Source organism: Nematostella vectensis, chromosome 6 (assembly GCF_932526225.1).
Source record: "Nematostella vectensis chromosome 6, jaNemVect1.1, whole genome shotgun sequence".
Classification (NCBI taxonomy): domain Eukaryota; kingdom Metazoa; phylum Cnidaria; class Anthozoa; order Actiniaria; family Edwardsiidae; genus Nematostella; species Nematostella vectensis.
The window spans coordinates 12,892,608-12,904,819 of NC_064039.1; the positions used below are offsets into that span (position 1 = coordinate 12,892,608).

The 12,212-nt window shown below is 43.2% G+C and overlaps 1 protein-coding gene across 2 annotated transcripts; it reads left to right on the forward strand.

Moving 5' to 3' along the window:
* The first annotated feature begins 49 nt into the window (after positions 1-49).
* On the forward strand, positions 50-10,099 carry LOC5521054 (HEAT repeat-containing protein 4). Of its 2 annotated transcripts, none has more exons than XM_032366002.2 (12): positions 50-195; positions 464-1,789; positions 2,139-2,312; positions 3,144-3,304; positions 3,718-3,909; positions 4,722-4,826; positions 5,138-5,236; positions 6,040-6,111; positions 6,452-6,547; positions 7,131-7,233; positions 8,416-8,605; positions 9,053-10,099. In XM_032366002.2, the coding sequence occupies exons 1-12, from the start codon at positions 147-149 to the stop codon at positions 9,918-9,920; spliced, it is 3,435 nt and encodes a 1,144-aa protein (XP_032221893.2). In that variant the 5' UTR covers positions 50-146; the 3' UTR covers positions 9,921-10,099. The 2 variants fall into 2 exon arrangements, with proteins under 2 accessions (XP_032221893.2, XP_048584717.1); XM_048728760.1 differs by having other exon boundaries at positions 76-180.
* Positions 10,100-12,212: the final 2,113 nt, after the last annotated feature.

Here is a 12,212-nt window from a genome sequence, read left to right on the forward strand (position 1 = left end):
AGAGACTGAGTACTCAGAAGAGAGTGCATGCCTTTTGGGAGATACCGCTGAAAGATTGCCAGGGCTCAAGTAAAAGGCTTCCATGACAACAACCAACCAAGATGGCAACCAAGATGGCGGCTTGTTAAACAAGTACACTCACTAAAATGGCAAATCTGGCAACCCGTGGGAGCATATCAAGTAAACGAAATACGCGTATGTACTGAACTACAAATATATTTTCTTGAGGTGTAATTTTAAGGTACAATTATGTAATTTTGCGGCTAAAAAAAGTCATTTTTGACTACAACAACTGCATCAAAAGCCAAAAAAATCTCGTTAAATTGGATATCATGTTTTCAATTAAGGTAGTTTTCTCAATTCTTTTTCAGATTCATGATGTTATTTATTTATTTATTTATATATATATAATGTGTGGCTTCGAATTTGTTGATTATATGCTTTTCCTTACCCCTGTTTTTAGTTGCAAGAAGTGTTTCTCCTGGAAAAGGCCTCGGTGCGGAGTTTTTCCCTGTTGCCTCCGGAGTACAAGTTCCTTACGTTGGGGGGGATGCAAGAGATGGCTTTCTCAAAGTGTCTCAAATTGAAAAACCAATACTTTACAACCAAGGGGAGTATGCTTCTACCAGACCTGGTCATAATTCTATGGTATGGACGTCTGTACCGGCGCCCAACAAGCCGGGAGAGGAGCTAATGCATGAAAACCATGCAGAAAGATTGCTACAAGTGCTATCTCAACACCCACATACAAGAGAAGATAAAAGCAGTACATTGAGTAAAAATTACCTAAAGACAATAAGTGATGGATTTACATTTGCTGATGAGGTCATTTGTTCCCGCGCTCCACACACCGTCCCATATAAGGATTGTGATGCTGTTTACAAAGCTGGAAGTTTTATAAGGATGAAACCAAAAGTGGTAGGGTTGGTTGGGCGGCATGATGCTCGTGGGCCAATCAAAAGACACATGCCTTGTCATCTGAAAGGCCCTAGAAAACTTAAACTCCTCACTAAGAGTAAGGTTTTGCCACATGGAAGGAGGGTTTTGAATAAGTCGTCATCTGAGATACTTGGGCAAAATGTCTCTGAGAAGGCTTCAAAGGAAGATTTGCATCATGAATGGGATGAGCATTGCCTTGCCTCAATCAGCAAATCTACTGCTGAATGGATTGTGAAAGAACATCTTTCAGGTCCAGAAAAGGAAAGACTTGCTGTATTTCTCAAAGAGAGGTATAAACCATCTCAGGAGACTGATTCCAAACCTGAAAAGTCTGAGACAAGAAGAGAATCTAGAGCAAAGTCTTCTCATAGCAAAGAGAAAGAAAAAGAGATAAGAAAGGAGGAAAAATCAGAAGCTACCGAGCTAAATTATACACCATCATTCACTCTTCCTTCTCGTGTTGGTGACAAAAAGCTTGATACACAGAATGTTTATCAACTAGAGCTACTTGCAGGAGCTCAGCCAATCCCTGCAAAAAAACATAGTGACAAAAATACAATAGTTTTAGGTTCTAATGAGCAAGTCAAGTTCCAGAAACACTTACAAGATAATTTTCCCCAAGGTGCAAAACCGTGGTTTCCAGCTAAGGGAAAGAAGAAGAAAATGTATAATCAAGTGAGTCGCCAAACTAAGGGTCTTCACAGATGGAAAGAGTTGCCAAGTGTCATTCAAGATGACATTCTACTGGCCACAAAGACATCTAGTCACTCTGATGTGGACATTGCTACTATTAGCGCTGGTTACAAGCTGAGGAAAAAAATAAAAGAGGACCTAAATGTAGTCAAAATTGGTAAGTAGCATTTTATGTAATGCTTATCTAATACAATTTGATAGTTGCAAGGGATAAGGATTAACAAATTTGATAACTTATGAACATGAAATGGGGACATGCTGTTCTAGATTAGCCATCACAAACTTTTTTTAGCAATTTGTGAGTGTATGTGCCATTCTTGATGTTGTTCGCATTCATGTACTCTATCAAACTTCAATTCCCCTTTCTTATAATTAACTTTTAAAAAGCCTCTCTTTGGCTAATAAAACTTCTCACCCGCAACCCCTCTAATTTCACTTTCCCAATTCTAAATTATGAAAGGTCCCTTAACCTTGACTATGACCCTAGTGGATTGTTTGTTTAACAGCCGAGGAGTGGAGATCAAAGTGGTTTCTGGAGCGAAGATGGCAGAATAGTACCACCGAGGAGCTCATGAAAGGGATGGTCGATATAAATGATCATGTGAGACTTTCGGCAGTAGCTGCTTGTAGCAAAGCTGCCATGATAAGAAAAGCTAAAAAGGAGGAGCCAAAGTTACAAGGTATGGCATAGACTAATCCCTGATTTCGCCCGTGTGATGAACAAAACATGTAAAGATACGATGCTGAAGACGAGAAAGATTTGGTAGTGGTGTCAGAAAGGTGCGGAATGGATGGGCCAAAAGATGGTGTGGTAGGGTGGGGCGTAATAGGGTGAGTCAATGAAAGGAGCAGTAGGGTGAATCAGAAAAGGGTGTAGTATAGTGTGTCAGAAAAGGGTGGTGTTTAAAGTGGGCAAAAAAGGGTGTGGTAGGTTGAGTCTTAATTTCATTGTTTTCATCTCAGGGGATATAGTAGTGGGGTTAGAAAGGTGTGGAATGGATGGGCCAGAAGATTGTGTGGTAAGGCTGGTAGTGTGGGGTGTGGCAGGGTTAGAGTCAGTAAAATGTGTGTTTCATGTGGGCCAGAAAATGGTATGGTAGGGTTGGTAGTGTAGGGTGTGGTAGGGTGAGTTGGTAACAGGTGTAGTATGCTGCGTCAGAATATGGTGTGGTGGTGCTGGTAGTGCAGGGTGTGGTAGGGTGAGCCAGTAACAGGTGTAGTATGCTGGGTCAGAATATGGTGTGGTGGTGCTGGTAGTGCAGGGTGTGGTAGGGTGAGCCAGTAACAGGTGTAGTATGCTGCGTCAGTATATGGTGTGGTGGTGCTGGTAGTGCAGGGTGTGGTAGGGTGATCCAGTAACAGGTGTAGTATGCTGCGTCAGGAAATGGAAAAAGATGCAGAGGGGTGAATGAGAAAAGCGTGTAGTATGGTATGTCAGAAAAGGGTGGTGTTTAAAGTTGACAAAAAAGGGTGTGGGAGGTTGAGTCTTAATTTCATTGTTTTCATCTCAGGGGTTGTGTTGGATAAGGGAAAAGATACAGAGATTCCCCTACAAGCAGCTTTGGAGCCTGAATTACTAGATAGAGTGAACAAATTGCTCCATGACAAGAATTGTCAAGTCAGGATTGCCGCAGCCATCACACTCTACACCCTGAACAAGAAAAGTGATGAGGTGAAAAAATATACGTTGAAAAGAAGTATTTAGAATAAACCACTGTAATACCAAAGGCTTTTGACACAGTTAAGAATTTAGCGGTATAGAAAGTTGTCCCCTTTCTCAAAATCTGCACCTCTATAATGTCTTTTACAAAAATCCACCCCCCCTCCTTCCAGTAGAAGACCTTTGACATTCAAATTCATAATGCAACAGGATAATGCTACCTCCCCTCCCTAATGCCCAAACCGTCACCACATAGAGTACTGGAATACCCTTTAATAGCCTCCCTCATGTAAGGGTGATGTTTTTTTGTGAGAAAACCTGGATTGCATATGATGCAGCCACAATCATTGATAAGAATAGCAGCCACACATGTAGATATGTGGAAGCTTTATAATATGTTAGATGTTCCAATTTTTTTTCCTTAGGCAGAGAAAGTTCTGCTGTGGGCGATTGAGCACGGTGGAGGTCCTGAAAAGTGGGCGGCTACTCAGTGCTTAGCCATGGCTGGGACCGTGTGTGATCGGGTCATCAATGAGCTTGTCAGGCAACTCCACTCTGATAACTCAGTGCGCACCATCGAGGCTGGAGCGCTTCTTGCAGAGCTCAGTCAATACTCGGTAGGTCTACAAGGAACTTACTATGCTCAGTCAGATCTTAAATCCAACTAAAAGGGTAGAGATGGGTAAATCCGGGACTTGCCAAGGCTCTGAGACCTGCGTTTCCGAATCTGAGCCCAAAACTTATCTCAAATTTCAAAATCCGAGTCCGAGCTTCTTTTCAGATTACATGCTCGAGGTATATGCCATAAACATCAGTTGAAAAAAAGATAAGTAGAATTACAATACAATCTTGCTACAGTGGCTAAAGTAACTGTTTATAGTGGAAAGGCTCTAGACTAAAGACTTGAAAAAAAAAAGGGGAAACCAGAAGCATTGTAACAACATAAAACAGATCGCTTTATTTAACAAAATTTGAGACTCCGAGACCATGTTTTAAAATCCGAGACTCTGACACCCCTAAAAGTTTCAAAAGGCCTAGTTTTTACGAAATATTTGATTTTCTTTAACGGATATCAAGTTTACACATACATTTTCACATTACATCAATATCAGCCAGGACTTGAATACTGCTTAAATTTGGGGCAAAAGGGCTAGCTGCAGATTTGCCTGAAAAGCCACCCAAAGTCCATTGGAATCTAAGCTGAGTCAAGGCTGCTTTAGCTCCCTAAGAAATAACAAGGATGCATCAGATACCGTCCTTGAGGAAATCTAGCTTGATTGACCTTACAGTATCTACATGACATTCAAAATAATAACTCTGTGTGAGAGAGGGAACGCAACTCTATCCCAACATTTAGTTCATTTTGGCTAGATTTTGTAAGACAGCCCTACCGTTAGAAAACTCATGTTCGTTATTGTTCTACCTTCAGGGTATAGTGCATTCCCTGATTGCTGAGCTACTTAACAGCAACAGCTGGAAGGACCGAGTGACAGCCTCAAAGGTCATCCCAAAACTCAGGGGAGTCATCAACAAGGTCAGTCTTAAAGCTGTGATGATCTTGGTGCTCGTTTTGGCATTGCCCATTGCTTCTGATGATCTTGGTGCTCGTTCTGGCATTGCCCATTGCTTCTGATGATCTTGCTGCTTCGTTGTGGCATTGCCCATTGCTTTAAAGATGAATGTGCCCATACTTGACTTGTGAAGCTTTTGGTCCTTTTCCTTTAAGTACTCACTATCTTGAATGTGGGTAGCGTGTGGACGAACTGGCTCCACATGAACTGAACAGCAGTCGCCTTAGTACCTAGTTGCACTTAGACGAGTCAAAATCTTGTGTTTCATCCTTAGGACATGACTCAGAAGTTGTCCTATTTGATGTGGAACGACTGGAGTAAAGATGTGCGTTCTGCGGCGGCACAGGCTCTTGGGAAAACTGGGAATGGAAAGGTGGGTAAACTGAATGGAAATGTAGGGAAACTGGGAATGGAAAGGTGGGTAAACTGAATGGAAATGTAGGGAAACTGGGAATGGAAAGGTGGGGGACTATGAATGGAAAGGTAGGGAAACTGGGAATGGAAAGGTGGGGTAAACTGGGAATAGAAAGGTATGGAAACTGGGAATGAAAAGGTGGGTAAACTGGAAATAGAAAGGTAGGTAAACTGGGTATGGAAAGGTAGGTAAACTGGGAATGGAAAGGTGGAGAACTATGAATGGAAAGGTAGGGAAACTGGGAATGGAAAGGTGGGGTAAACTAGGAATAGAAAGGTATGGAAACTGGGAATGAAAAGGTGGGTAAACTGGGAATAGAAAGTTAAGTAAACTGGGAATGGAAAGGTAGGGAAACTGGGAATGGAAAGGTGGGGAACTATGAATGGAAAGGTAGGGAAACTGGGAATGGAAAGGTGGGGAACTATGAATGGAAAGGTAGGGAAATTAGGAATGGAAAGGTGGGGTAAACTGGGAATAGAAAGGTATGGAAACTGGGAATAAAAAGGTGGGTAAACTGGGAATAGAAAGGTAGGTAAACTGGGTATGGAAAGGTAGGGGACTATGAATAGAAAGGTGGGGTAAACTGGGAATGGAAAGGTAGGGAAACTGGGAATGGGAGGGTACCGCCAGTACCACACTCCACGCTTTTTCTAAAATCTTAATGTTACAAAGTTACAGATCTTCCAGATTACCTTTTTATTTCCCTTCGCAAACAGCAAAACTTTTTTTATACTCATCGACAATTTAATTATATTTTCCAGCTTGTGCATGACACCTTGAGAGAGCGCATCATGACTGGAAATGAACGAGCCCAAGTTGACGCATTAAAGAAGGTAACATAGCACCACGTTTGGAGTAAAGGAAAGTTAGGAACCTTTTTTTATTGGTACCTATTGATGGCATAGATTATGGCATGTGGAGAAGCTTGAAAGTGTGTGTGTCTGAGTGGGGGTTCTGAACCCTCAAAAACTCATGAAAAGCGTCCAAAATCATGATACATGGTGTATGAAATAAAGACTAAATTTAGGGGCTTCAGTCCGCAAGCCCCTATAACAATGCCTCAGAACTCATGGAAAAGAGTTGATTAGATCGTCGAACAAAGCGCATTTGATCATGTCTCGCGATGCTATTTTGCACTATACAAATAATAAACATTTCGTTTCATTTCCACAGCTTTCCAATCTTGGAATCATGACTGTCCGCCTTTTGCCTGCTTTGATTGACTGCTTCAGGAGTGAATATGTGTCAGTCAGGATAGAGGCCGCTATGGTGAGTGTCCCAGATAGTTGGATTCTTTGTCTTACAGGGGATTGGTGGATTGTTTAATAGCAATTGAAGCCTTAGGTAAGATAATTGGACAGTTGCATGTCCTATTTCACTTTCCTGCGTTTGACATCTGCTCTGAAGCCACCTAAATAAGCAGCCGCACAAAATCATGCAAGCATGCACTGCATCTTCTTGCTTGTATCTTCTTGCCACTGGAGTGTTCAACCAGTCAGTGTTCGCGCGCAAAGATTTCCTCTTTATTTCCCCTTTGACCGTGAAGTATTAAGAAATATTAAGGTACATTACTTGGCTGTCTCTGAACGTAGCGAGTTAATTGCACATGTACAGGTACAGGTACATTACTTGGCTGTCTCTGCACGTAGCGAATTAATTGCGCATGTTATAAAGTACATTACTTGGCTGTCTCTGCACGTAGCGAGTTAATTGCGCATGTTATAAAGTACATTACTTGGCTGTCTCTGCACGTAGCGAGTTAATTGCGCATGTTATAAAGTACATTACTTGGCTGTTTCTGAAGGCGGCGAGTTAATTGCGCATATTATAAGGTAATTGAATGTTTCTGCAGGCGGCGGGTCAGTTGCGCATCACTGATGACAAGTTACTGGAAGGTCTACTTGATATGGCAAGTAATGATCGCAGCTGGAAAGTCAAGGCACATGCCATCAAAGGTGTGCTATTATATCTAAAATATCTCATGGTTTGTTACCCTTATGCGATCTGGGGTTGCAATAATAGGGACTTTAAGATGCGACAACGGCTACGACGGAGTGACCGAGATAATACTTTAACGCTTGGTGACAAATTCCTCAATAGTTTCGATGAAATTACCTGACTTTATATTCAGGAACTAACAAAAATTGACCGTAAGCTTCTTTCTAGGATAGGAAACAAAGAAAAGTGAGTTTATACTCCAACCGACCACGTACTCGCCAGACCGTAAAACTTGGAATTTCACGTCGTGTTTTGGCGAAGAACGGTTGGAAATCTATCAGACAAAACGCATTTTCACGTGCAGCCTTTAAATTATCAAACTAATTCCATTGTTTTCTACCGTCGCCGTACTCGTAGCCGTACTCGTATCTTAAGCCCCGTGCAAACTGCGCCAGCACCTCCCAGCATTGCTGGCGAATTCTTGCTCGATTGCCCACAACAGAAAGGAAATGTCAGAAAGTCCATTTCCCATTTTGACATTTCCTTTGTCCTGTAGTCAGTCAAGCGAAAATTCGCCAGCTATGCTGGCAGGTGGTGGCGCAGTTTGCACGGGGCTTTAAAGTACCTAATAATCGCAGCTCGTAACATACTAGTGTAATCGGGACTTTATGGGGTTTCTGTGGTTAGTGAGAGTTATGACGTCACAGTGCACCCTCCTCTTTGTTATGGTGATGTAGTCCTAGACCCATGCTCCTAACAAATGATCTACGAGCACAGACCCTTGTGACGAGGTTCTGGTGTGTTCTGTTTTGGTGTTGGGGGGTGTAGCCGGGGATCGTACACGCTGGGCAAGGGTTGGCCGTCTTCTTCATTGTTGTACCGCTATAGTGTTTAAATGGTAGAGCTAGTGGGAGGTTGGCTATAGGAAGGCTTACTATGCATGCTTAGTCAAACAATGAAAAGATCCACGTGAAGTGATTAAGTGAATTGTCGAATGAAATGTAAAAGTAAATAGATTAACAATTCACAGACCTTAATCGGCATCTAGCAGACCTTAATTACAGTCGGCATCTAGCAGACCTTAAAATCATTAAAGTGAAAAGCAATGGTTATTGAATCTATCTATATCTATGTTATATGTGAACCTCACACGCTTTCAGATATGATCATTTTCCAAATTGTCACTTTTCTGTTTTCAGCGCTTGGGTGCGTTGGCATAGTAACTGAGCGAGTGATTGACGTGTTGCTATGGGCAATCCGTTACGAGAAGGTCGCCGCTGTGCGTGCAGAGGCTTGTAACGCGGTCGCTGCCCTGCGGATACGAGATGAGCGCATGCTCAGTGTGCTGCAAGACCGACTTGTGGTGGAGAGTGACGACCTCGTGAAAAGGTCAGGCTTTCGGTGATGCACTGGTGTGGCGTGAGAAAGATCGGCATTCAATTAGATCTGTTCGATTCCTGGCGAGTGCTAACGCTAGGCTTCTGATAGTGCATTAGAGGGATTGAGGGTTTTATATTATTCGATATGGTGCACGTATTTGCATTTTGAACGATAAATAGAAGGAACAGCGGTAAAACTAGGCCTTAGCCTTGTGTTACAGGGGAGCAGATTACATTACTCACAGATATCATAACTTACGGAGTGGATTTTTAAGATGAAATGACAGGTTTACCAATGACTAGTCCTTACTCTCTATCCTGATTGGCTGACCCTTATTCTCTATTCTGATTGGCTAAATATCTATACCAATGACTCGCCCTTATTCTCTATCCTGATTGGCTAAATATCTATATCAATGACTCGCCCTTATTCTCTATCTATCCTTACTCTCCACAGAGAGGCTATCTTTACCCTACAGACTCTTGGAGTGGAGCCTACGGGGGATCTGGAAATGATTGAGGCCATCAGAACAGAGGTGCACAGACTGTGCACTCGCGACTTAGTAGTCGCGCACATCCTAGAGGAAGACAACGCGCATGCCTACACTTCAGACTACAAGCGCCTGTTTACGACTTCCGAGACGGAGCCGACGCCTGAGCGGCCTCCGCCGCCAAGCCGAGAGCTCACGATGGCGTCACGAGCATCGCGCGCGTCACGTGCCGCCAGCCAAGCATCACAACGAGGCTGGGACCCAATCCTTGCGGGGTATCAGGCGCGTGAGATCATGTCCCGAGAACCGACCCCTGGGGGACTCCACATGGAGCATTCCTATCTGCCTATGGACTTAAACAGCGCGTCATCGGAGAATAGTTCAGTGGTAGAGTTGGATGATGAGGATGAGTTTTCTGATGAGCCGGAGGAAGGAGAGGAAGAAGAAGAGGAACTACGTCTGACGCACAGCACCCAGTTTGAGTTACCAGCCGAGAGTACGGCTTCGGTGTCAAGAAAAACACAAAATGCGAGTGAACAAGGAAGCCATCCTAATGAGATTATACCTGGAACTGCAACAAGTAATGGACTCAAAGGAGAGGACGTTCAACTTCCGGAAACACGTGACCATGAGCCGTCACAAAGGTCAGCAGTCAGCCCCTCAGAGTCTACGCAGCTCGATCTGTGCTCAGAACCCGAATCCAGTAAAGACGATGCGGAGCTGATGAAGCTCGCACGGGATGACGAGGATGAAGAGCAAACTATCACTGAGCCGTCAGAGGTCAGTGGCAACTCGCCAAGTCAACAGGGCCCTGATAGTGATGATCGATCATGAAAGGAGAGGAAATCAGTAATCCATAGCATCATCATTGACGAAATTTTCTAGATAGACTATTAAATAATTATTTTCACTGGTTTTTAAGAACAAATGAGAAATATGTAAATAGTTTTGTACATACTTGGGTATCATAGCCAAAAATACGCAAATATTATTAAAGAGAATGTAAAATGAAAGTTGTTACCGATTAGACAACAATTTAAAAAGTATAGTGAAGTTACGAAAGATTACGAGAGATTAGCATAGCGCAGTTTGTAGGTAACCTATTTTCGCACTTTTCTTTGTTTCCTCATAATCCCGGCTTATGACGCTTGTTTTATTATTATCTACGCCAACTTGTTTTTTTTTTTTTTTCATAATTCTGATTATTCACGCTCGCTCCATTATCTACGCGCACTTACCTGTTTTGTCAAAATTCAGATTGTTCACGCGCGTTCTTTTCTTCTATGCGAACTGCTCCTTGTCTCCTCATAATTCTGATTGTTCACGCGCGTCTTATTACTACGCGCACTGCTTTTTGTTTTCTCATAATACTGATTGTTCACGCGCGTTTTATTATCTACGCGCACTGTTCTTTGTTTTCTCATAAGCTTGGATGTTCACGCGCGTTTTATTATCTACGCCTACTGTTCTTTGTTTTCTCATAAGCTTGGATGTCCACGCGCGTTTTATTATCTACGCCTACTGTTCTTTGTTTTGTCATAATTCTGATTATCTACGCTCACTGCTATTTGTTATCTCATAATTTTGATTGTTCACGCGCGTTTTATTATCTACGCGCACTGCTCTTTGTTTTCTCATAATTATGATTGTTCACGCGCGTCTTATTATCTACGCGCACTTCTTTCTGTTTTCCCATGATTCTGATTGTTCGCGCGCGTCTTATTGTCTACGCGCACTTCTTTCTGTTTTCCCATGATTCTGATAGTTCACGCGCGTTTCATTATCTACGCGCGCATTGCTTTTTATTTTCTCATAATTCGGATTGTTCACGCGCGTCTTATTATCTACGCGCACTTCTTTCTGTTTTCCCATGATTCTGATTGTTCGCGCGCGTCTTATTATCTACGCGCACTGCTCTTTGTTTTCTCATAATTATGATTGTTCACGCGCGTCTTATTATCTACGCGCACTGGTCTTTGTTTTCTTATAATTCTGATTGTTCACGCGCGTCTTATTATCTACCTGCACTGCTTTTTGTTTTCAAAATACTGATTGTTCACGCGCTTCTTATTATCTACGCGCACTGCTCTTTGTTTTCTCATAATTCTGATTGTTCCCGCCTGGCTTATCATCTGCGCGCACTGCTCTTTGCTTCCCCATACATACATGCATACCTACCTACCTACCTACCTACCTACCTACCTACCTACCTACCTACCTACCTACCTACCTACCTACCTACCTACCTACCTACCTACCTACCTACCTACCTACCTACCTACCTACCTACCTACCTACCTACCTACCTACCTACCTACCTACCTACCTACCTACCTACCTACCTACCTACCTACCTACCTACCTACCTACCTACCTACCTACCTACCTACCTACCTACCTACCTACCTACCTACCTACCTACCTACCTACCTACCTACCTACCTACCTACCTACCTACCTACCTACCTACCTACCTACCTACCTACCTACCTACCTACCTACCTACCTACCTACCTACCTACCTACCTACCTACCTACCTACCTACCTACCTACCTACCTACCTACCTACCTACCTACCTACCTACCTACCTACCTACCTACCTACCTACCTACCTACCTACCTACCTACCTACCTACCTACCTACCTACCTACCTACCTACCTACCTACCTACCTACCTACCTACCTACCTACCTACCTACCTACCTACCTACCTACCTACCTACCTACCTACCTACCTACCTACCTACCTACCTACCTACCTACCTACCTACCTACCTACCTACCTACCTACCTACCTACCTACCTACCTACCTACCTACCTACCTACCTACCTACCTACCTACCTACCTACCTACCTACCTACCTACCTACCTACCTACCTACCTACCTACCTACCTACCTACCTACCTACCTACCTACCTACCTACCTACCTACCTACCTACCTACCTACCTACCTACCTACCTACCTACCTACCTACCTACCTACCTACCTACCTACCTACCTACCTACCTACCTACCTACCTACCTACCTACCTACCTACCTACCTACCTACCTACCTACCTACCTACCTACCTACCTACCTACCTACCTACCTACCTACCTACCTACCTACCTACCTAC